At 35.2% G+C, this 24,572-nt stretch overlaps 2 protein-coding genes across 5 annotated transcripts in view; one reads left to right on the top strand and one right to left on the bottom strand.

The window, feature by feature from the left end:
• LOC145664109 (uncharacterized) overlaps nucleotides 1-16,275 on the top strand; it is a 54,746-nt gene extending 38,471 nt beyond the window's left edge. For 2 of the 4 annotated variants that reach the window (XM_081730464.1, XM_081730466.1), the window contains 3 exons: nucleotides 2,627-2,810; nucleotides 6,654-6,778; nucleotides 15,651-16,275. In XM_081730464.1, the coding sequence (XP_081586590.1) occupies nucleotides 2,627-2,810; nucleotides 6,654-6,778; nucleotides 15,651-15,907 (566 nt within the window). In that variant the 3' untranslated portion in view covers nucleotides 15,908-16,275. The other 2 variants (XM_081730465.1, XM_081730467.1) reach the window with 2 other exon arrangements.
• Nucleotides 16,276-16,705: 430 nt separating this feature from the next.
• LOC145665150 (translin-associated protein X-like) lies at nucleotides 16,706-17,752 on the bottom strand. Its single transcript, XM_081732429.1, has 2 exons — nucleotides 17,522-17,752; nucleotides 16,706-17,113 (listed from the first exon to the last, which is right to left on the bottom strand). Exons 1-2 carry the CDS (start codon nucleotides 17,708-17,710, stop codon nucleotides 16,901-16,903), a joined length of 402 nt encoding a protein of 133 aa, XP_081588555.1. The 5' UTR covers nucleotides 17,711-17,752; the 3' UTR covers nucleotides 16,706-16,900.
• Between the last annotated feature and the right edge of the window lie 6,820 nt (nucleotides 17,753-24,572).

The following is a 24,572-nucleotide window of genomic DNA, read 5'->3' as shown; positions in this document are numbered from 1 at the left end:
GCTGTTCGTTCCGTTTTTCTTTCTTGATTTTGAGCGGGTGATTCCTAACTGCTGTTAATAGAAAACATAAATTAGGATCTAATGCTAATATATTGAAGTAATGTTGTAATTTAATTTGTGTTTAAGAAGTCAACAAGAAATTATTTCTTATCAAACACAACATGCTTTATCAGAAATGTTTTAAAACAGTTTCTCTAAACTTTTTTTTTAATGTTACTTTCTTTTTTCTCACCTCCATAATTGGATAATTACTCAATGTTCTTCATTATATATCATGTAAACAAATCTACAAAGATAGACTATAATTGTACACGATAAAATTAAGTTTATTATAATTTATTCACTCGTTTGCACTTACCATTCACGAAAATTAAACTACTCATAATTTTGAAGATGGAATCATATCATTTTCAGGTCTCTTTCAGTATAAACAGTAGTTGCTTTGAAGGCACATGTAGAATTCATTCCAAAGATTTTCAGACTGTAGAAAATAAAGAAAATGAAATAATACTTGGCTATAGATACATATACACAACTTTATATTTCGTGCAGCCGGGGTTTTTGCCATCCAAGTGCCCAGCTAAGGGTTCGTTCCTAAAAGGGCAGTCCAAGGCCCTTAAGCATTATTCTCCGGGTGAGCCCTCGTACACTCAGTCCGCCTCTGCATTCATGTGCATAACACCAAAAGAACTAATAACCACCTTCTGTAAACGTACTGATCCACTTCGTTTACTACTGCCAGACACTAATTCATGCCTGTTGCCATAACGTTGTATACAAAAATTACCAAAAATCTGAATATTTGGACAGAGTTTCAGATTAATGCGTCGGCCATTTTGCTTATAAAGCTCCACACATATAGCGTGAAGAGTGTTGAAAAAATCATATATTTCTTTATATCAACCATATATAATACAGGTTGGTCCATTTATTGTGATACGCCCTTGTAACTTTCAAACTAATAGAGGAAACACATTGAAATTTCGTAATAAGTAAATATAGGTAGGGGAGCCTTGTTTGAAATAATATCTAATACCACCAAGTAACCGTGTTGCCAACCCTACATAAAATTATATTTTTTCAAATGGCACTATGTCAGCTTATTACATATTTGAGATCTACATGTTAAACGATAACTTACAATATCACTTTTATTATTCAGTGTTGAAAACTAAGACGCTACAGTATTACAAACATCAAAATTTTGGTTGTCTCTACAACACTAATAACGCAAATAAGACGGGGAGATTGGCATCCACATCTAAAGTACTTTAATATCATGATTGTGAAATGATGTCTTTCGATAAACAGGAATAAATTTACATGGGTTTGAAAGTTAGACTTTTTTGAGGCGCATTTATTTTGAAAAATTGCTTAGGTAAATACCTCATCCAATGGAAGAGATGTGTTCAATAGATGTTAAGATCACATTGCCGTTTTCAGCAATTTGGTATCTCAAACGGTTCAGGAGATATGACAAACAATGGTAGAGTTTGCAACACTGCTTAAAATTAAGTAATTCCGAGAACTTGTAATTACATCTACTAAAACTATTGTGAGGACGTTATAGAAGTAAGGGATACAACTGTTTTAAGAAGTTCCCACAAAGACGCCATTTTAACTGATATATATCTCAGAAACGGCTTGGGATATCAAATTGCTGTAAACTGCGCTATAAGCTTTGTTCTATGCTTTTATATATATATATATAAAATCTTTCGATGAAAGTGAAATTGTCAATTTCTTGTAACTCTGTTTCTGCTTCTTTGAAATACGTCTTATGATGCTCGTAATATTCGATACTAAGATACTTTGATATGCATTGCTCTATGTATGTCACTTGCGTTATTATTGTTGTAGAAGCCTCCAAAATTCGTTTGCTTTTCGATGTTCATGATACTGTAATGTCCTTAGTTTGCAACACTGCATAACGAGTGTGCTATTGTATAAGTTTTCATTTAATGTGTACGTAGTATTTTGAAAAAAAAATATAAAGTTATGTTGAATTTGCTACATTGTTACTCTGATTGTATTGCAGTGTATGTCAAACAATGCACCCTGTCGATATTTTCTCCCTGTCTATAGAGTTCGAACCTGAGCTCTCGGATTCCGAAGCGCAAATGCAAATTCTCAGCTATGCTTACTTGGTGATCTTGATCAATAAATTAAAAAAAAAAAAAGTATTATTCCATTGCAAGATACCTAAATCGTTTAGTATCGTAACGTTTTTTTATTATTATTATTATTAAACTTTTAATATAATCATAAGCAGCAGAAGAGAGCGACCGTTTCTTCTATAAAACGATCTGGGTCATGCGAAATAACAGTTTATCGAATGCATTGAGATTTTTCTTTAAGCTCTGTTATTGTGTAATTTACTAGAATTTTTCATAGTTCTTATACCTTGTTAAAAGTTCGTTTCAAGACTACATTAAGTATGAGTGTCTTTGAAAGCAAAACTTGGTCCTCACTAAGTAACCGGATAGAAATGACGTCACATTTCCCTATTAGAACATCATCAATGTTGGAAAGGTAACTCATTTTCTCATTAAGTGTATTAATAGTTATATTAAAAATTATTTTTTAGATCTTTGAAAGCATCTAACATCTCAATTTATGTATCTAGCAGGATTGATGTATCGAGCAACAGTGGTACCGGTAGAAGATGATGCGAAAGGAAATAATAGCTCGGATGATGATTATGATGACTCTTTCATAGACGACGCCAGTTCGCATGGTTCTGCATCAACAGATTCCGAATCCAGTGATGAGGATGCAGTAAAAAAGCCAGCCCAAAGACAAACTAAAAGGTACTTCATGTGATAATTTGGATATATAATAATTGTGTGCCATAGAAGGCAGGCATATTATTGCCTTTTATTCCCGGTGACTTAAAATAACTTACGTATTCTAACAAATCTATATTCATGCGAATGTAATCTCGTATTCATAACAATGGCACTCACAGACGATAAACGACTCTCTTGTCGTTAATTGATTATTTATAGTCATCGGTCTTTCTTGAACGCACACATGCTTCTTCCTCAAAATTATGCAAATTTGCCCTGACGACGAATTCGAGGATGTAAAGCAAAGGTATCAAATAGCTGTACTTCCGATTTTTCCGTTCGTGGTGTCAGCAAAAGATATTCACGGAAATTTTCAAATAAGAATAGAAGATTTAAGTGTGAAATCAAGAGAACAACAATTGATAGATATATGCAACTTGGCACTGAAATTTCCTGGACTGCTTGCTTCCCTTCATGGTTGACTGAGTAACGCGAGTGGTCCAGGGTTTGATTCCCGGTGGTGGTATGCTTCTGGTACAAACCTAAGTAGTAATTGGATCCCATCTTGAACAGCAGGACACTATTATACACTTTCGTCAGTGGCGAAAGAAATGTCCAACTCCAGTCAACCAACCAATCTTGAACCGATTTATCTGACAACCTCTCTAGAAACTGCGTTACGTTGGAAATTGCGGAGCAAAGCAAATATAAGAATTTCTAACCAGCCACTGTCTGATCACTTGTGAACTTAAATAAAAGTATGTAATTATGTCAGCTGAGATTAATATTGAATTTGAGAATGAGAAATGATGATGAAGTTCTAGTTTTAGATTTATTTTTTTTAATTTTATTTATTTATTTATTTATTTATTGTAAATAGCTATTTGCCTTTTTTTTTATTATTTATTCAAAGTTACTTCGTCGTCAGAAGCAACATAAACCTCATGCGCGAAATGAGTTATCAAAATCTGGAAGTTATTTTAATCCAACAGTCTAGACATAACTCTTGTTGTAACATAAAGACAATCTATGTGATAAAGTTCTGTTATACACGCTAATAATTTTTAACACGAATCTTGTTTTATAGCCGAAATATTTTCATCTGGTCTACTGCAGACTACGTCGATAACATGAAGATTGAAGTTATAAGCGACGGAAAGATCATTTGTATAAAACAAGCACACTAAAAGGTGGCACAAAAAAAAAAAAAAAAAAAAAAAAAAAAAAAAAAAGGTGTAAAGACTATAGCATCATCCCTCCACGTCACTTTTTTGTTTCAAGAATTTTATCATCCTTTTGCTCTACGGAATCATTATTTAAATGCGGAATTTTGGTGTACACCGGAAGGCTTTGTAACACTAATTGTTCCTCTTGTGCAGTTAATTCAATGTCTTAAGAATTATCCTATCATGAAATTCGTACTGACTTTTTTGCATTCCTAGAGGCTGAATAGTTTCCAGTAGTTAGGTTACAAAAGAGTTTACTGCAAGTTTTAAGCCTATATTGTCTCGAAAATGAATTCTCCCTTATATATACGAAATATTGGGAACTATTGCAGCTTCTAGGAATACAAGAATAGTATTAATTTATCTCGTAATATGTATTCCATTCGTTCTATCAGTCAATATTCTATCGTAGTTTATCTGCAGGTATTCGTCATATCAATGTCCCCACTACTGTGAAATTTCATGAATGAACGTCTGTGAAATTTCGTGAATGACATGAGACGTTGAGCATGCGTTTAATTAAATAAACCATATACTTATAAAATACTTGGAAAAATGCCAATAGGGATTTCGTTTGGTGCAGTTCAAAAGTCTGTGAGAGTAGTTTGTGTTGTCATTGTTGGATCCTGAAATTTGTGCTGTATAAAAGTTCGTGTAAACAACATGTAATTCATTCAGAACTGTAGGATTTTACAGACACTAAATGGCCTGCTTTCCAAAATTATATTTTGTTAATAGCATTTTTAACAGAAATTTAGAAAATAGACAAGGAAAAAAAAGAATAATTAGTTGAAAGACTATTTGTTGAATATTATAATTTTCATTTTTTTCAGAATGCTGCATAAAATAGATAATATAAGTACAGTGTAACATTATATTTAAAAAATTGAGGCTATAACTGATCTTACATGACACCAATTCCTGTATAAGTGCGAATTCAGTGATAGACAGAGTGAAAAATAGCCCCCTGGACTGATTTTCGAACCCGTGTCTCCGATTTAATGCACGCCTGTACCCAGATTCGAACTCGATTCTCTGGCGTACCTTGTCGAAGCACTACGGTATTCAGTTTGACACCTGCTTACAAAATAGAATTATATATATATATATATCCCCTAAAGAGTACATAACCGAAACATGTGTGTAAGTTTCAGAGGTGCGAAACGTTTGAGGTAGGAAAACTTTAAAAAATATAATATATTCACCCAAGATTTTTTGTTCAGCAGCACATCGATGTCATATGTAAAATATATACATATGTATAAAAAAAATATTTCAACTACGTACTCTTCATATATTTGTGTATATGAATTTCTATAACCAACATAAAAGCGAATTTACAGTTATGTGAAGAGCACATTCCAATTTACGTGCACAAAGTGGACAAAGTTTTTAAATGAAATGAAATGAAATCGTTAAGTTTAACGTCCCACGTTTTTGCCGGTTAGGCTAAAGGAGACGGTGATAATGAGAGATGAGTAAAATGGTGGAATGAAGAAAGTGGGAGGAAACGGGAGAACCCCGAGAAAACCCACGTGCGCGGTGTTTGTCCACCACACAGCGCGAGCTGGGATCGAACCAGGGACCCCAAGCACCGGAGGTGAACGCTCTACCAGTGAGCCACCGCGCCCCCGACAATTTTTTTAGATTTAGTACTTAGCATTTAATCTTTAGATCATACTTTTTCTAAGAAGTCTACTTCATTCAAAGTAGTGGTAGTGATCAAGAGTTACCTGAAATTAAGTAACTATTTTACCCAAAGGAAGAATAAGATGTAAAACTAGTGATAATCATTATTAACTATACAACTTCACTTTTCCCGAAAAAAAAAAAAAAATCCTAATTTTCGAGGAGTGAGGTTATCTACTTTTCTTCTCGAGAGTTCCACAACAAAGAAGAGGAACCTTAACATGAGTACAGTTCAGAAAATTTTAGATATCACCGAAGAAAGCGTCAAAGAACACTGAAATAGTATGAGTGAATCAGAAGAATTTGAAAAATTAAATCTTTCAGTTTAACGTCCCTTGATTATGTCCTTTAGGCTAAGGGAGACGGATGATTAAGGCAAGTGAATGATAATGGAAGAATCCGTTGAAGGAAGCAGCAGTATCCCGAGAAAATACACGGATTCGATGTTGTCCACCACAGACCTATTTGGCTGGGGATCGAACCATGGGTCCCGCGTACCAGAGCATCACTATGTCACCGTGTTATCCCCCAACAGATTGGAGATACAAGATAAGTCTGTTTTTATTTTGAGTCAAGTATCTTATAGCATCTATCGGTAAACGGTGTGTAAGTCAATCTACACATACTCTGTTCTATAATAAAAATTACTGGTGAACATTAACCATTTTAAATTGAGGTTTTTGTGAGTAGGAGAAAGTTACATTGTAAAATACCTTATATTATTTTGCATATTAAATTTAAAAAACGTGAAAATAACGCTGTGCAATTCAGCACTGCAATTCATAACATGAAATTGGGAAATTAAATTAAATTCTGCATTGCTTCCGTAATTATTGCTATGCTTGCATCGTAAAACTTCATAGAAATTATTCTTAGATGTATAGTTATCAGAAAAAAAGAAAAGATGTTTTCTAATGATTAATTATTTGTTAATATTATTATATTTAAGGAAACAGGCCTCAGACGACGATTTACCGGAATGTAAGTATGGAACAGCTTGTTACAGAAAGAATCCCGAACACAGGAAGCAGTTTAAACATACCCAGGCACCTACTACGAAAAGGAAAAGAAAAGGTGCGTAGTTCTTTCATTCATCAAAGTGTTCATTGTTCATTATATATAAAAGTCACAAGAATTGTATTGTATTGAAGAAAGAAAGAAAAACTAAGATTCTGCTCTTGTCTGCTGTGTTCTGTATCTAAATCATATGTAGTCGAATTTTCCTTGTCTAATTGCCAGCATTTTCAAAACAAAAGTAATATTAATAATAATAATAATCATCATCATCATAGGTATTCTGCCATTACTGACAGGTCACTTGACGCAACTGAGAAATTTTCAGTCTTCAGGTAACCTCTTCATCTTCACGTGCGTTTTTATCTGTTTTGATACCATCGATCAATTGTAGCCTCATTCTTTTTTTTTTTTTTTTTTTCACCTTCTAGCACATAGTATGGTGTTAGCACAAGGACAAAGGTAACGAGAAAGATAAAAAGTTAATGCATTTATTACAAATGAGAATTCTATTTATAATACAGAAAAATTTCAGTCTGTTAGTAATGCTAATACGCCAACTTAAAAATAATACGATTTACAGGTTGCATAAACATCTAGCCAAAAATAGTTATATATTCTTAATCATTATGTTGCAAGTGATCTGCTAATAATGGCAGAATACTTATGATATTGAATGACAATTATTATATACGCAAACGTCTTAGTCTATCAGTCTCGCTAATTCGTAATAGTTCACGATCAGGCTAATAGTTGCGCGCTGGCTTTTACCCGACGCTAAGAAATGTCGCTAGCGTGCAGGCAATTTAGTCTAGCCGAAGGCTTCGGAGGAGCAAGTAGTTGATTATACAATATGAGTACTGACATATTGTAGCTTCCTGTGACGTATTGCACAATGTAAAAATGAACCTTATCCTGCCACATAGGTAAGGAAAATTCGACCTCTTATGCAAAGTACGAAATAGGAGAGTAAGGTTAGTACATTTTGTATCTACTTTATAAGCTACAAAGACAAACAAGTGTAGGTGATATAATTGCTGGAATGATAAATTAGAACAAATGAAAGAAACGCAGCAAAGAATTTCATTTCCACACTGATTCTTCACAGTCTCATCCTACAGACTTATCTGAGATTTTAAAGCATATCTTGGAAATAAATTAATTATGTATTTATATGTAAAAGATGGTATGTAAAGGTCTTATTCAGTTCTTCCCTAAGCTCACTCCCATTTTTTGTAGTAAATAGCTTAAAGACGATGAAGAATATCAACAATTATAAAGTGAGCCAGGTAGTATATCTGTAAAATGCTATTAAATAAACTATTTTTTCCAAACCTTTTCTTATAAACCAGAAATTGGTGTTCGTAGTTTCTTGTGTCATAATGGTTGGGCACCTAAATTTATGCCTTATTCGAAAAATCTTAAAAACAAGTATTAGTTCATGTAATAGCATTTTGGAGAAACCATCTGACTCAAAATCTAATTTTTTTATGTTCTTCGTTACCTTTAAGTTCATAAAATTCAATAGTGAGCTGAGCGAAGAGCCTAAAATATGAATTTAGTTTCATAGAGATACATTCATAAATGTCAAACTCTCAATATCTGTCTGTCTATTTTGTGAAGAAAGGGACGTTAGCTCTGAAATATTGATACATACGAGGATATAAAAAAAAGTTAGTGCAGTCACCTCAAAGAAAACAACTGTGCATACCTTTGAGACTATGATGGCATTAGTACTCTTGATATTCACCGTGTTTGTGAACACATTCTTGGTAGTGGTTTTTCATTAGGTTTAAGGTGTTTCTGTATAAGTTTACACTTCTGGTTTGAAACTAAATTTCTATTGCTAAAATTACGTCATTCCTGCTGTCAAAACAGCTTCACTTGAGTGGACTTTTCATTTGTTAAAAAAGAAAGAATCACTTGCTGCTGTATCCGGTAAATGTGAAACGTGGGGCAAGATTTCGTATCCTAAGTGCAATGCATTATCTGTGAGCAGAAGTACTTTGCTGAGCATTCCTTGACGTTTGATCTGCAGTTTCTCTCTTAACCAAGCTAGGAAATGAGAATAATTTTGACTAACTGGTGACAGTTCGGCCCTCAGGCAGGTCATGAGAGTCCCCTTACAGTCCCAGAACACGGACAGCATCACTTTCGTGGCAGACTTTTGTAGCTTTGTTCTTTTAAGGGTGGGAAGAAAAAAAAGTAATTTCTACTTAAATATCATCTCATAAGATGGCTTTCATTTCCACAAGCTGCTTTCGTCTCCTCGTAAATTTGTTTTGCTGATTTTCTCTAGAGATACAAATTGATAGTTTGCCGTGCCTCAAATTCATCAGCCATTGCACCTTAAGGGATTTACCTGTAACAAAGAAAAAAAATCCGCAAATCAGTATTTTGTATGCGTAACAAATTCGAAATAATACACATGACCAAGGGGAGTCGTAGTTCATCTCCTGGGCGATTGCGATTGATTTTTTTACCTTCTCACAGCAGAAATATTTTACTGGTAAACAACTCATTAGGCTTTTTATTTTTTTTTTTTTTTACCGGATATGTATATATTCGTTAAGATCTAAATATACTAGAATGTTCCACAGTTCTTGTTACAATGTTTGAAAGCTAATTCTACTCACAGAAAGAAGCCAGAAAGTCTATATGAAGAAAAGTCAAAATTGAATTATTTTCAAGCAATGATATTCTAACGTTGAGACTACATGTTTTTACGGAGAACAGCAGGGAAAATTTTAGAAAGTCATACTTAAACTAACCAATAGTATCTAATTCAAAACGCTAAGGAAACTGTATATTTTTCACATTGTTGTGTTTTTATATTGTTGGAGAGAATGTTGCATTCAGATTATCTGCTTTCTATGGAAAATTCTTTCACAGTGTCCCTAAGGTCCTAAATTAGATAGTATTGGTTAATTCATTTATGATTTTCTCCGAAAATGTACTTACCGCTTCGTGTGAAACCAGTAATGTTTTGTACTTCGAAGTTATTTTCTCATGTATTGCAAAATTTATAACTTTTAAAAGCAAAACCAGTTATTCATTCCCGTTATAATCTATTTATTTATTTGGTTTCTTTTAACGAATAAAATCACTTTCCAAATATTCTAACAGGAATTGTTAAATCTTCGTATATCGTCATGTATGTTTGGTATTGTTTGCATTGATTGCCAACAGTGATAACTCAATTATATTTGAGGCAGAATTAGGATGTAAATCAATGTGAATACTTTTCTATATCTATACACTACTATCAGCCGTACTTGATAAATTGACACGGTTCCGTTGAATAAAAATATCCTTGGCAAACATAGGTAGATTTCAATGCACTTGTGACCGAGTGTTCTGTTCATGTTATGACAACTTGAATTATGGTACAGCATAAACTGTCTTAATTTGTTGTGCGGCAAAGTAAAAGCGCGTACTGAAAGCAGTCTTATGGAAGTGATGCTTCTGTATTTGGATTAGATGCAAATTGGAATTATCTTTCTTGCAGTAAGTTTGAGAACTCTGTATTTTTATTTCATGCGTACATTATATGTAAGTAGAGGAACTGTAGAGAAGCTGCTTCAAATTATGTTTTACTTTATTACGTTTATAAGCTTATCATTAATTTCATTTTACTACAAATACATTTCTAGGTCTTCACTTATATGTCAAAATTGCTCCCGAAGAATTTCAGATTTTCTTCTCATGTAAAAAAGAAAATTAAAATCAAACATTAGTCAAAATAAACAAAAAGAGTAAATGGAACAAAATAATCTAGATATTGTAGGAGTTTGTGAAGGTAAATGGGAAAGTAATGAGATGTTGAACAGCGAAGAATGTTTTACTCAGGTAATGAAAAGAGCGGTTGCAATTGTGTAAGAAGAATTCGTGGTAAGCGCTTAAAAGAGAAGGTAGTAAAAATAAAACTTGTTGGTGATAGATGTTTAGGCTTAAAGGAAAAAGAAGGATCTAATAGTGATACAGACATATGCACTGATGACTTCACATACAGTTGAATAAATAGAGGAAAGTCATGAGAAAATAGAAGAAATTATAGACAGAGAGAAGAAGGGTGCATGTGTAATTGTAATGAGAGATTTCAATGCAGTTGTGAGAGAAAAACAGGAAGATAATATCGTAGACAAATATGGTTTAGGCGAAAGAAATGAAAGGAGAGAGGGACTGGTCAATTTCTACAGAGAATTCACTAGTAATTGGGAACACGTGGCACAAGAAAAGAAAATATATACATGGAAATCCCCAATGGACGGCGAAAGATATCAGATAGACTATGTTATGCTTCAGGACAGGTATCGGAATAGCTTGAAGAATACGAACACCTTTTCTGGGGCCGACTTTTTCTCCGATCACAACTTAGTGCTGGCCGAAGAGGATATTCAACTAAAAAATGTAGGCAGATTAAAAGTAGTCAACAAGATGTTAAATATTGAAAATTTGAAAAATGGGGAAAGAATAGGTGTGGGTAGTAACAGACGGTGGGATCATATTAAACTTTACATACAGCAGGCTGCAGAAAAAGTAGTAGGTTCACGCGAACACAAAGCTTCTAAGAAAGCATGGGTTACATCATAGATGTTGCAAAATATGAGAGTAAGTAAGACGTGGAAACAGGTTGATACAGAAAGTACAGAAATATGTACAGGCAATTAAACGAGTTGCGAAAGAAAATAGAGCATAGGAAAATATTACAAAAGAAAATACTAAGACATTGATGAATTAGAAAGGGTTGGGAAATGTAAAACAATGGGTTTCACGATGGCAGTAGCAAATAAGCGAGAGAAGTGAAGTCTTAGAAAGATGGAAAGAATATGTTGAGGACTTACATGAGAGCAGGAACCATGTGTCCTAAAGTTGAAGTAGAAAATGCGAGAATGATAAAGAGTTTAGTATTCTTCGGGATGAGTTTGAAAAAGTTATTCCGAGATTTGGAATAGAAAGACAACAGGAATAGACAGTACACCAATCGAATTCATTAACAATAATAATAATAATAATAATAATAATAATAATAATAATAATAATAATAATAATAATAATAATAATAATAATAATAAAAGAAAACAGGAAGATAATATCGTAGACAAATATGGTTTAGGCGAAAGAAATGAAAGGAGAGAGGACTGGTCAATTTCTACAGAGAATTCACTAGTAATTGGGAACACGTGGCACAAGAAAAGAAAATATATACATGGACAAAAGAAAACATTGTCCCGACTCTGCAATGAAATATATGTAAGAGGAGAGTGGCCAAAAGATTTCCTGAAGACGATCGTGATGTCGATGGCTAAGAAATCGAACCCAAAGATATGTGAGGATTATAGAACTATTAGACTCATGTCGCACGCAGCAAAAAAATTGCTTCGAATTCTGAACAACAGAAGTTGTATGGAAGAAGAATCCGAAAAAGTTGAGGAAAAACAGTTCGGGTTTCAGGAGGGGTAAGGACACAAGAGATGCAATTGGATTATTAACTGTGATCGGTGATAGGTTGATAGAAGAAGGAAAGAGGTGTATGTGGTATTTATTGATCCAGAAAAGGCATTGGCCGCATTGATTGGGAATTGTTGAAGGTTCTGAAGAAGGTTGGGTTGGAATGGAAGGATCAATTACTCATAAAAAAATACATATATATATGAACAACAAGTAAGTGTTAGAATAGGAAAGGAAATGACACAGGAGTGTACAATTGGAAGAGGAATTCAACAGGGATTCTGTCTCTCGCCAACAATATTTAATATCTATCTAGAAGAGATAATGAAAAAGAACTTACGTAATGCAGACGGTATTTCAGTAGGAGGTAGAATGATTAAGTGTATATGGTTTGCAGATGACATGACGGTTGTTGCGAAATCTGAAGAGACAATCAATAAGATGTTAGAAAGCTTGAGGAAGGGCTGTGAGGAATATGGGACGAAAATAAACGTGAGAAAGACAAAAGCCATGGTAATTGGAACGAAGCTATCGGTGTGAAATATAGAAGTAGAAGGGGAAAAGATAGAACAGGTATCTAGTTTTCGATACCTGGGTAGTATTATTAGTCATATGAAGTGTGAAGATGAAATACAAGCAAGGATAGGAATGGCGAAAGAAGCATCTAGGAGGAAGAGAATTCTATTTTGTGGGACCGTGAATAAAGATTTGAGAAAAAGACTCATAAAATACATCGTGTGGAATATTGTACTGTATGTGTCAGAAAAATGGACATTATGCAATAATGATGAAAAATGACTGAAAGCTTTCGAAACGTGGGTATGGAGAAGAATTGAGAGAGTTAGCTGGGTCGAACGGAAAACAAATGAGAGGGTGTTAGAAGTGGTGGGGGAGAAAAGGACAAACTTAAATATTATTGAGAAGGGGAAGAGAAACTGGTTGGGACATTGGCTAAAAAGGAACTGTATCATAAAGGGCGTGCTAGAGGATATGGTGGCAGGAAAGAGAGAGAGAGAGAGGCGAAGGATACTACTATCAACGGACGATATCAGAACAGAAAAATCGTACGAGAAGACAAAGAGGTTAGCGGAAGACCATGAAGCATGGAAGTTTCTCAGCTGTGGCAAGTGACGTGCCAATAATGGCAGAATACCCATGATGATTAATATTCAAACCTTCCTCCCAAAGCACAGGTTTCCGCACAGAGAGTACTTATTTGTATTGCGTACTACTGTCCCGATGCTCAACGCGGTGTTGGTTTAGCGTTTTCACAACTTTCGTTACTACACGCTTTTCTTTTTGTATTGAGTTTAAAGAGCAAACAGTGACACTTTTAAGCTCATCAGCTCAGATTTTAGTTTTTAAGTGTTTATAATACTTTTAATTGTTGTAACTGTGGATTAGTTGAGTGCTTCAATGACATCTTTTAATAATTTGCATTTCTGAAGCCACACTATTATTACTATAGAATTTCCTTCAATTTAGGTAATTTTTTCCCAGTAGGAACGTATAATCTTCAAATGGAGCAGTCAAACCTGCACTACTCGACAACACACCAGTAAAACGGACAGTGTTCCGCATACTAAAATAGATTCACGTAAATATAAAAGGGAAAATCATAAGTGTTTGCGCCTACTAATTCATTGCCAGATTACAAACCATAAACGAAGAACAAGATATACACAATATTCTACGCACCTTTGTCTATTTTTTCACATAATCACCACATCTGTTGAGGCATTTGTCCCACCATACCACGAGTTTTTCGATGTCCACAGCATAGAGGGCGGCCGGCTGATCACAGAACGAACGACGCACAAAGCTCTGCGCTTCGATGTCGTTCGTGAACCTATGTTGTACCAGTAACTTCTTCAATGGGCCAAAAGATTGTAATCACTGGGGGAGGTCTATAATGAAAGGGGTATGCTTCATAATCTTCCACCCCCTTGTTCGCTACATGCGGTTCTGCGCTGTCATGAAGGAAATCCACATCGTCAGCATCCCGAATACCCTGATGATTTTTCCTAATGGCTGCTCACAGGTGGAAGAGTGTACAACAGTCGATGGCTTCAACTCTTTGCAGGAAATCCAGTAAGAATGGTCCCTGATTGTCCCCAAACACTTGTCGATGGTCGAAGACACATCATGGTCTGCTGTTTTGACTCGGGAGTGTAACGCAGTATCCACGTTTCGTTGCCAGTGACAATGAGGGTCAGGAAACTGCTGGTCTCCTCGACGTAACCGTGCAAATTGCCAGTGACAAGACCATTCGGCTGTTCTTGTTAACATCATTAAGCTTAGTAACTCACCGACATCACACCTTGCGGTATCCCAACGAATTGTGAACAGCGTCATAAAAACTATCATAGAAAATGTCAAACTCCCTGGCAATGTCCTTCAGATGAACATGTCGATTTGTTTTTAACACGCGTAATGTTGCCCAGTGTCAGTGAGGAATGAGGTCAGCCCAATCGCTCATTGTCCTGGATATTTTCAAACTTTTTGCACCATCACTGCACACGTTGCACTGCTAAACTCTTGTTCTTATACATAGGTTTTATTTCCCTGTGGGCATGCATTTGTGGCTCTGTGTCCCTTGCACCATAGAAAACGAATAAGATTTCGCTGTTCATATGGCGTGGATGTCTTAAGAACTCTGGCCATCACTGACAAATGATAACAGCGCCGTATTGTAGAAGCAGTTGGAAGTTACAAGAAAAGTCTTATCACATCGCTTGTATATTTTGATCTTGTGTTAAAATGTATTACACGCTCAAAATAATAATTAAAAAAATCCTTTGTATCTGTATAATTTTGTTGGCATGAAATTAGTCATTAGTTTTCAGTAGTTCCATTTCATAACAAAAGAAAATATTTTCAGTTGTTTGCACGGGGATAAATAGGATCGAAATATTAGTCGAATTCAGATTCCAGATTTTCTTACTTCTCATACTAATTTTTTAAGTGTTCTATACTTTGTTGAGCCACTGGATATCCTTCGCTCACTGTAAACTATCTAATCCTTGCCATTCCGATTCCACTTTTTTTTTTTTTTTTTTTTTTTTTTTCTTACTTTATTATAATGACCACTGCCAAAGTCCAAATGATTGTTTAAGTATCCAGAGAAGTTGATTTTCTTATAGTCGAATTTTAGTCGTTAACTTTGTATTGTTAAAGTTGTCTTTGATGTTGATGTTGTCTTGAGTAAATTTGATATTAAATAATAAACGATAGCAATTTTACTTCATGCAGTCATGAGTGACTGCAGTGCATGAGTGAATTAATGATTTAAATTTGGTCTGGAAACATATCCTGCATCTATATATTCTTGCATTTTTCAGATCTTCCACTTGTAACATCTCCAATATTAGACTGGTAACTACTTCATTATATTAGTAATAAACCAGTCTTGTTTACAGATTAAAGTTCTTTCTTGTGAAGGACTAATTTTGCCTGACAATCGAATCCCTCTATCTTTCAGCGGCGGAAAAAGCAAAGGGTACATATAAAGACGAAGACGAAGACGATGATGATGATGTTGATCTTCTGTTAAATGATGGCAGTTCAGATGAGTACGCACCTACAGACTCCGATAACAATGGGCCAACCGAGTCTGAAGCCAGTAGTTCTGAAGACAATGAAAATGAAGCAAGCGAGGAGGAGGAGGAGGATACAAAGCGTATGGTTAAAGAAGCCAAAAAATTTATTGGCAAAAAGAATACAAAAACAAATGAATGAGATGTTGTTACATTTTCGGTTGAACTTTCGCCAAATATGAATTTCTGTCACCGTTACTATGATTATGTAATCTTTCACAAAATGTATGTTACAGAAGTTTGAAAAGATCATTTTAACAAAAGTACCTGAAAAATTAAAATTTAAAAGTGTTACTATCTAGCTTGATAGCTGACAGTTTTTTTTATTATTCGTAGCAACTAGAAATATGATCGTCCATGTAGATGTTCCTGTGCAGTTTAAAATGAAGTGGTTGTTTAATGTACATATATTTCTACTCGTTAATGTATAGTGTGAAACCATTTTATATGCCTGTGTAAGTTTTTTTTTTTTTAAAAAAAAAGTATGTAATACATATATATATTTTGTTATATAGTCTGCAATTTTTTAAATTTTCTACCTTTGTGGTAACATTCAGATACCAGTATAACTTATAGTTTCCAATCTTACTTTAAAAAAAAAAAAAAAAAAAAATCGAAATAAACACAAGAAGTACGTATTTAGTTACCAGTGTTCCCCTGCTTACTGGCTTACATTAGAAATGACTTAGTGAGAGTTGGGCTTTTATTAAATTATAAAATGTGCTGACAGGCCACTATCACACACAACATGAATCATCAAGACAACTGACTAGCAGTCAAGTTTTTCAACAGTTTTTTCTTAAAATGTTTGTATATAAAAGAAATAATATGAGGCGTCTAGTATCAAAATACGCCACATCCATTTCGCTTAGTTTCGAGTAATCTCGCAAAACGTGCAACGAATACACGCGTACGAAGTCCTATATTTGAACTAGTTTTTTAGTATGAAATATTAAGCTTTTAAACAAAATTCTGTTTCCATGGAATTCTTTTAGATCAAACATATAACAAGCGATATATAACTCAATTTCAGTTAAAAATGGATTTGGCGACTTTTGATACTAGACGCCTCATATAATGAATGCCTGTTTTCTATTTTAAGTTCTAACTAGTAAAACCCTTCATCTTCATTCTGCTAGTCATCTTGGTTTCCGATAGACACATCGGCCAACATATGCTTCGGAATTTCAGATCCATGAACATGAATGGTATAACAGACGTTCTCCATTTTCCCAAGACTGCCGAAGAGTGTGCCCAAGACTTCCTTCGTCATTTCTTTTGGTCCAGAATTTGCAACGCCAATAAAACCATTATGGATTTCCCGTACAAAAGCACACGTTTTTAGCAACTTTTAAATTTGTGCCAATCCAAGGTTGTTAAGACACTTCCTCATTAATTCCCCCGTGAGAAGAATGTAATCAGTTGGAGGAGCCAGTGTCTTCAGTGTTGTTTCAACGGGTTCCTTAGGATTCTCATCATTAACTTTCTCTTCACTGTTCATCTGAACATCAGAAGTCTCCGTAGCCTGCTCTGATCCCTTATGGGGCGTTTACACTTAGTCGATTTAGTCGCACGACTAAATCGACTCGCTGCATATCGAAGCAACTAGGCCGAATCAGATTGATGGATGTGTTCAATTATTTCAACCACAGAAAATAGAACGTCTTTTAATTCAGTTGCCAGTCGATTAGTCGCCTTCGATCAACAAGCGATTAAGTTGAAGTCCCGTTTACACGGTCGATTAAGTTGAAAGTGACGTCAATTCAACTGAATCGAACGCAAATCGACTAAGTGTAAACGCCCCATTACTGTTCTCGTTAGGATTGTTATAGGTTAACTTGTTTTGTATTGCAGTCCAATGCTGCAAACTATTACTTTTCAGGTAGTAATAGAAAGTAACCGCTTCTACGTATTCTTGCAAGCGTAGTAATCGAAATAAATACATATTAGAACATACCAAACCCAAATGGAAGAACTGAAAAAAAAGGGGGGGGGGGTCACGCGGACCTTGAGTCAAGCAAGTGCTTCAAAATATGTTGAAAGTCAGTGTAGTCTACTATATTTCACAGGAAATTCATTTTTTTTCTGCCCAAAGAAGATATGAAGAATATCTCAAAGAATCAACACAAATTCAGAAAGATGATTTAAAAAAAAAAAAAAAAAATGAAAATAAAGAAGCATGAAGAGGTCTTAAAACTTAAGCTTTCAAAAATGAAGAAAAAATTAAATAGAAATTCAAATGCTAAAAAAGAAAAATAAGTTAGGTTCGTTGGTTTTAGATAATCAAAGAGATAGGAAAAATTACGATATGATTACTTCTTTATGAGTGTATTCAAAATGCGAAATATTAAAGATATCGTTGTGTATAATTATTGTTTGTTATTAATGTTTTATTGTATTCCAAGCATAGGAAATTTGACTCATAATAAGTATTTACAATAAGAAACTACGTTTATACTGTATTTAAAAATAAAAAGTAGAACGTTGATGATGTTGGAAGCCGGTTTTTTTTTTTTTCTACACTTAACCATAAATTATGGTGTTCGATGTCAGGGAAAATTTATTGACCTAGTCATGGGAATTCTGGGAAATCAATACCAGAATTTCAGTGTGAACCCTGCTATAGCATTCTTGTTCCGATTGCAGTGCTCTGGTAGTACTCTGCGGGGAAACAAAACAAAAACATAGATCAAAGATGCTATTATTATTGTCATAGCCGTAACTACCCCACATTTCTGTTTGGGAACCATGATTTCGCTCTACCTTTGTATTTTGTTTCTTTATATGTCACGAAATTATGTTAATCAAAAATGCTACCGGACCACGATAGCTCAATGGTAGAACGCTCACCTCTAGTGTGCGGTGTTCTTGGTTCGATCCCAGCACCCGCCAAGTGGACTTTATGGTGGACAAACATCGTATGTATGGTTTTTCCAAAATTCGTCTTTATACCGTATCATCCATCTCACCTCGGTGCACAATCATTGGACATTAAACTCACAAATAATAAAATAAATTCTACCTTTGCTGTTTGGTGCCATAGACTATCATAGACTTTTTTGGCGGCATAAGTGTCACAAAAAATCGCACGATAAATACTTCCGTGTCAGTGCTCACTGTCTTATTGAATATGTGGCGATTCTGAAAGAATTTACGGTATTAATGTCATGTGATTAAATAACGGGTGGGTTGTGATGACCTGAATAGTTCCTACTAATCAACACTGCATCAAATTTTTACTTCTTCAAAATTAACATGAGGACTGATGGTAAGGTTTCTGCAATCAATATGAAAAAGACATGAAATGTTAGAAACGACTCCGTTGTTTTTCAGGGGGCGCGGTGGCTCAGTGGTAGAGCGTTCACCTTCGGTGCTTGGGGTCCCTGGTTCGATCCCAGCTCGCTCCGTGTGGACTTTGTGGTGGACAAACACCGTGCTCGTGGGTTTTCTCGGGGTTCTCCCGTTTCCTCCCACTTTCTTCATTCCACCATTTCACTCATTTCTCATAATCACCGTCTCGTTTAGCCTAACCGGCATAACCGTGGGACGTAAAACTCAAAGATTTTATTTCATTTTTTCCCGTTGTTTTTCAAAGTATTCACCTTTTAAGATCGATACTCTTTTCCATGCGCTCAAACCAATTTTGAAAACTTTTTTTTTTTCTTTCTTTCACTCTGAAGCTGCTACGTCAGAAATCTCTGCTCGGAATGCGCCAACAGCTGCTTCAAGCAACACAAACCGCTCACCATGCTTCAGGTAAATAAAATGAAATTCTTCAAGTTTAACGTCCCACAGTTATGCCCTTTAAATAAAAGACAGACGATTAATAAAAGTTAATGGTTAAACTTTCGTGCTGTCGCACCGGAAATCAAGCTCAAGACCTCGTGTACGAAAGGCACACGCGCTACTCACTAGACCATTGGGGAGGGTTATTTATCGTTCATGTGTAGGGGCAAAAAGAAGTCATTAAGTGAGTATGAATAATGAGTCATTAATTCAACATTTTTACTGAACAAAAAATCAAGTTTGAATTCTGAGTGGGAACTGTTGTGGTGGTGAAGAATGATGCGACAATTTGAGTTTGCTTTACGGAATTCATTGATGACTTTGACAAAGAGATTGAAGGATTGTAAATACTGAATGGTATACAACAAGCTTCCAAGTCTATGGTTGCATGTCCTCTATACCTGAGAAACAGTCATTTGCTTGGCAGCAATCCTCGAACGAACAACTTTTGTTGATTTCGGCTCACTTCGAAACACCCCGACAGTCGTCTGTTGCTTAATTTCGAGTTCGTATGAACGGAGTCTATAATATTTGACTTACTTTGGTTGAATTTTCCATTTCCACACCAATTGACACAAGCCAGTTTTTGAGCTTCGGTCAAGTTGTGTGGGATCCAACGACTTGAAAGTTTCCGTACGTCGGGTAACCATGCAAAATCGTATGTTCTGCTTTCATGACAATCCAAGAATCCCGGAATATCATGGTATGTCATATACCGATTTTTCTCAATCATTTCACGCATAATATTAATATTACCAACAACAGACGTTGATGGGCAACTTTCACGAAATTCATCACTGAGAAGTACTCGACTATGCTGGAATTCCAGAAACCAATTGTACACAATCCTATTGGATAGTATTTCATTCCGAAATACACAATGAAGTCGCTCAATGCACTGTTTCGGTGTTAAACTACGTTTGAAATCATAAAAAAATCAGTACCCGAAAGTATTCACAAGAAATTTCCCTTTCTCAGAAAACTTAATTCTTCAAACTGTTATAAAAACAAACAAACACAAGCTAAAACAAACCATCAATAATAATTTAAACATAGAAAGGAACATTGTTCCGAATTTTATAATAGGGGAACACTAGCACCACTGTTAGATGCAAACAAAAAGAAGACTTACTTATTTTCTTGAAGGAAAAAAAGTGCTTGATTGGAACAGAACGTCTTTTCAGTCCGAGGCTGTATACAGGGACCTACAGTTTAACAGGGAGAGCTCATTCGTGGCTAAGCGGTTAGCGTACCCGTTTTTGGCATGGTAGATCCGGGTTCGATTCCCGGCGGGAGCTTATGTGGTTCGGTTTCCACGTTAATCAGTAGGTCCCGTCTCATATAGTCTAGCTCCTGAAAGGGACGTTAAACTCAAAATCAACTCAAGTTTTACATGGAACCCAAACCCCATTTGCATTGAAAATCGAACTTCCACCCTTCACACCACAGATGAGGACGCTATCCAATCATCAACAGGAAATATGACAGATTTACAATCTTAGTGCATTGCATACTAGTTTACAGCTGCTTATCTTTCATGTAGACTTCACAAAGCCTGAGGAAGATAATATGAAACTATGAGATATTGATTTGGAGTTTAACGTCCCTTTAAGTACTGAGACTGTATGAGACGTGGACCTACAGCTGAACACGAGGTCCAAACCACATGAACTCTCATCGAATTATGGTCTCCCGCACTGAAGCTGTGTACGCTACCCATATAGCCATGAAGGAGCTCATGTTGGGAGTATTTAACGTTTTTTTTTCCCCTTACAGTAAGCTAATATTATAATGCTTTCATTGCAAAATTGAAATGTTAATTAAGTGAAAACTGTTCCAAACTTTAAATGTATTATAAGAGGAAATTGGATATATCAACTGATTTTCCTTTCACCATATGTCCGAGAGGTGTGGATTCAATGAAAATTCGGAAAAGTGTGGAAATAATTTATCGAAGTCTCCGCAAGTCTCCTACTTACTGTACCACTGTACTACGTTACCCAGCTCGTTCACTTAACAGTCACACATTTTTTCTTGAGATGCATGTTTATACGGTGTCACGTCAGAAGGGCCCGGACAAAAGAGCAAGGACAGAAAGGCCGGAGTCAAAAGGGCCCCATTCATAAAGGTCCGAGTCAAAAGGGTCTCGCGACAAAAAGTACTCACGTCAAGAAACCTGAGATATAGCCTGAAAACCTCAGAAGTATAAAAATACTTATTAGATGAAAAATATTCTGTGGACAGCACGTGATTTATTTGTGTTGAAAAAACAGACATGTGGAAAAAATATAGGGGTAGTACAAAAAAATACGACAGACCAGCAATAACTATACGTGTGGACGGAGGAAAAGTAAATATTGCAGACGGGTATTGATGCGAAAACTGCATTGAATGGGGTATGGACATCATGACAAATACGTTGGATTCCGCGAATTTGATATTACACAATATTTTTTGAATGGAAAGGGGTAGGTTTGACACATCAATTTAAACTAGAATCTTCCTACAGATGAGAAAAAGAACTCATTTTTTTTTTTTTAATCTATCTTCATTCGTTTGCGAGATAGGGTGCTACGTTTGACATTTGTATCTAGTATCAAATATCTGGACAGGCAACGAGACAAGTAGACGCTGAAAAGCAAAAGGCTGTAGGTGTGTGTTGATGCAAAATCTTCACTGAGTGAGGGGGTGGACATAATAGCAGCCATCTTCGATTCCCCATATTGGATATCACATGATATTTTTAAATGGAAGAGAGTATGTTTGACACAACAATTTGGGCTTGAATTTTCTCACAAACGAGAATATGATTCATTTTTACCAATCATTATTTTACGAAGTAAGTGTGCTATGTTTGACATTTGTGTGTAGTAGACAAAAGTATCAGGACAATCCAGTAATAATGTGGCGAAGGAAAAGCAAATGTTGCAAGTGTGTATTGTTGTAAAAAAAATGCATTGAATGGGGATGTGGACATTGTTGATCACAAATATTCAGATATTATTAAACAAACTACTATAAAATGTCCTCTAAAGTTATTTTATCCCTCCAAGTTAATAGTTAGTATTTAATAGCACACACGATTTATAACTTTCTTTAAGCATTTCGGCATCGTTGTTACAATATTCGCGCCATAGTGTGGGAAAATATTGTCCCACGCTGTACGTAATGCTTTTTTCAAGCCTTCTTTCACCGTAACACGTACATATTGACCTTACGTTGCAATTCGTTCCAAAGATTCTCAATGGGGTTAAATCCGATATTGTAAAGTGGGGTTTCGCGCACTTTTGGACAGTTTTAAAACAATCATTTCTTTATAACATATACTTTGTTTGGGATCAATATGTTGATAAAATTAGAAGTCCTCCTAAGAACGTTAACATATATTTCTTTTATCAGAATCTCATCAATACACACTAACTCGCCAACGTCTGGTGAACATATATAACCCAAACCACTACACTTCCTCCTCGTATTTTACAGTAGGCTGGAAGTTCTTGACATTTATCACTGTATTTACTTGTCGAATACTATTATTCTACCATCATATTAATGCAGGTAATTTAAATTCGTCGATAAACAACACATTACCACCAGTGTTTGGGTTTATCTTCGAAAGCTCTAGAAAATTGAAGTTATCTTATAGTTCTTAATTTGAATAATATATGGTTTCTTTCCAGCAATTCTACCATTATATCATTCCCGTATTAACTCTACATGGTATAATACACTGACAATACCAGACAAAACATTGTTACCACCGACTACTATTTGAACGAAGTCGTTGAGCTGTACCGAATATTCGAAACTGCACATTAAAAACATTCTATTGCTCTATAGTCGTAAAGTAACAATTAATCACAAATATACTTACTATTAAAATATGTTATAGTTACTATTAACATATGTGGTAACTTCACAATATTTTACAAACGCAATCAAACGAACAGAAACGTTAAAAACACAATGAAGCCCTCTTTATTAGTTGCCTGTCCAAATACTTTCTTCTACTAGAAACAAATGTCAAACGTAGCACACACTATCTCGTAAATGAATAGCGATCGGTCAAAAGTCAGTCCAGATTATGGTTTGTAGGAAGATTCTAGCCTAAATTCATGTGACACAAATACCCCTTTCTATTTGAATATATTGTATGGTATATAATATGCGGAATTCAAGTTGGCTGCCATGATCATTTAACGCAGTTTTAACACCAATACCAACCTGTAACATTTCCTTTGTCCACTTCCCTTTGTTACTACCCTATCATGATGCTTTATTCTATTAGATACATACGTCAAACACCCTGTCTCATAAACAGATGGCTATGTGTGAAAAATGAGTTCACGTTCTTATTTGTGGGAATATAAAGCCTAAATTGAAATATAAAATCATAGCCTTTTCCATTAAAAAATATGCGAAATTAAAAAAAAATATTTTTCCATTTTCCATTTTCGTGGCTGCTATTATGTCCACGCCCTCACTCAGTGAAGATTTTGCATCAACACACACCTACAACCTTTCTTTTCAGCGTCTACTTGTCTCGTTGCCTGTCCAGATATTTGATACCAGATACAAATGTCAAACGTAGCACCCTATCTCGCAAACGAATGAAGATAGTTCTTTTTCTCATCTGTAGGAAGATTCTAGCCTAAATTGGTGTGTCAAACCTACACCTTTCCATTAAAAAATCTTATCTGCTGTATTCCGTATTTAAATCATATATAGTCGAATTTTTTTCTGTCTGCTTGCCAGCATTTTCAAGACAGATAATCATCATCATCAAAGGTATTCTGCTATTATTAACAGGTCATTTGGCGCAACTGAGAAACTTCTATGCCCCATGGTCTTCAGTCAACTTCTTTGTCTTCACGTACGGTTGTTCTGTTTTGATACAGTCCATCAATTATAGCCTCTTTCGCTCCTTCCCTCTTTCTTCCCACCTTCTAGCATATGTTATGGTGCTAGCACGAAGACAGATGTAAGGAGAAAGATAAAAAAGTTAATGCAGATATTAGAAA

Source organism: Thermobia domestica, chromosome 11 (genome assembly GCF_964235325.1).
Source record: "Thermobia domestica chromosome 11, izTheDome1.hap1.1, whole genome shotgun sequence".
NCBI lineage: Eukaryota > Metazoa > Arthropoda > Insecta > Zygentoma > Lepismatidae > Thermobia > Thermobia domestica.
The sequence above is the reverse complement of the archived record's forward strand: the minus strand, read 5'-3'. Positions and strand labels throughout refer to the sequence as shown.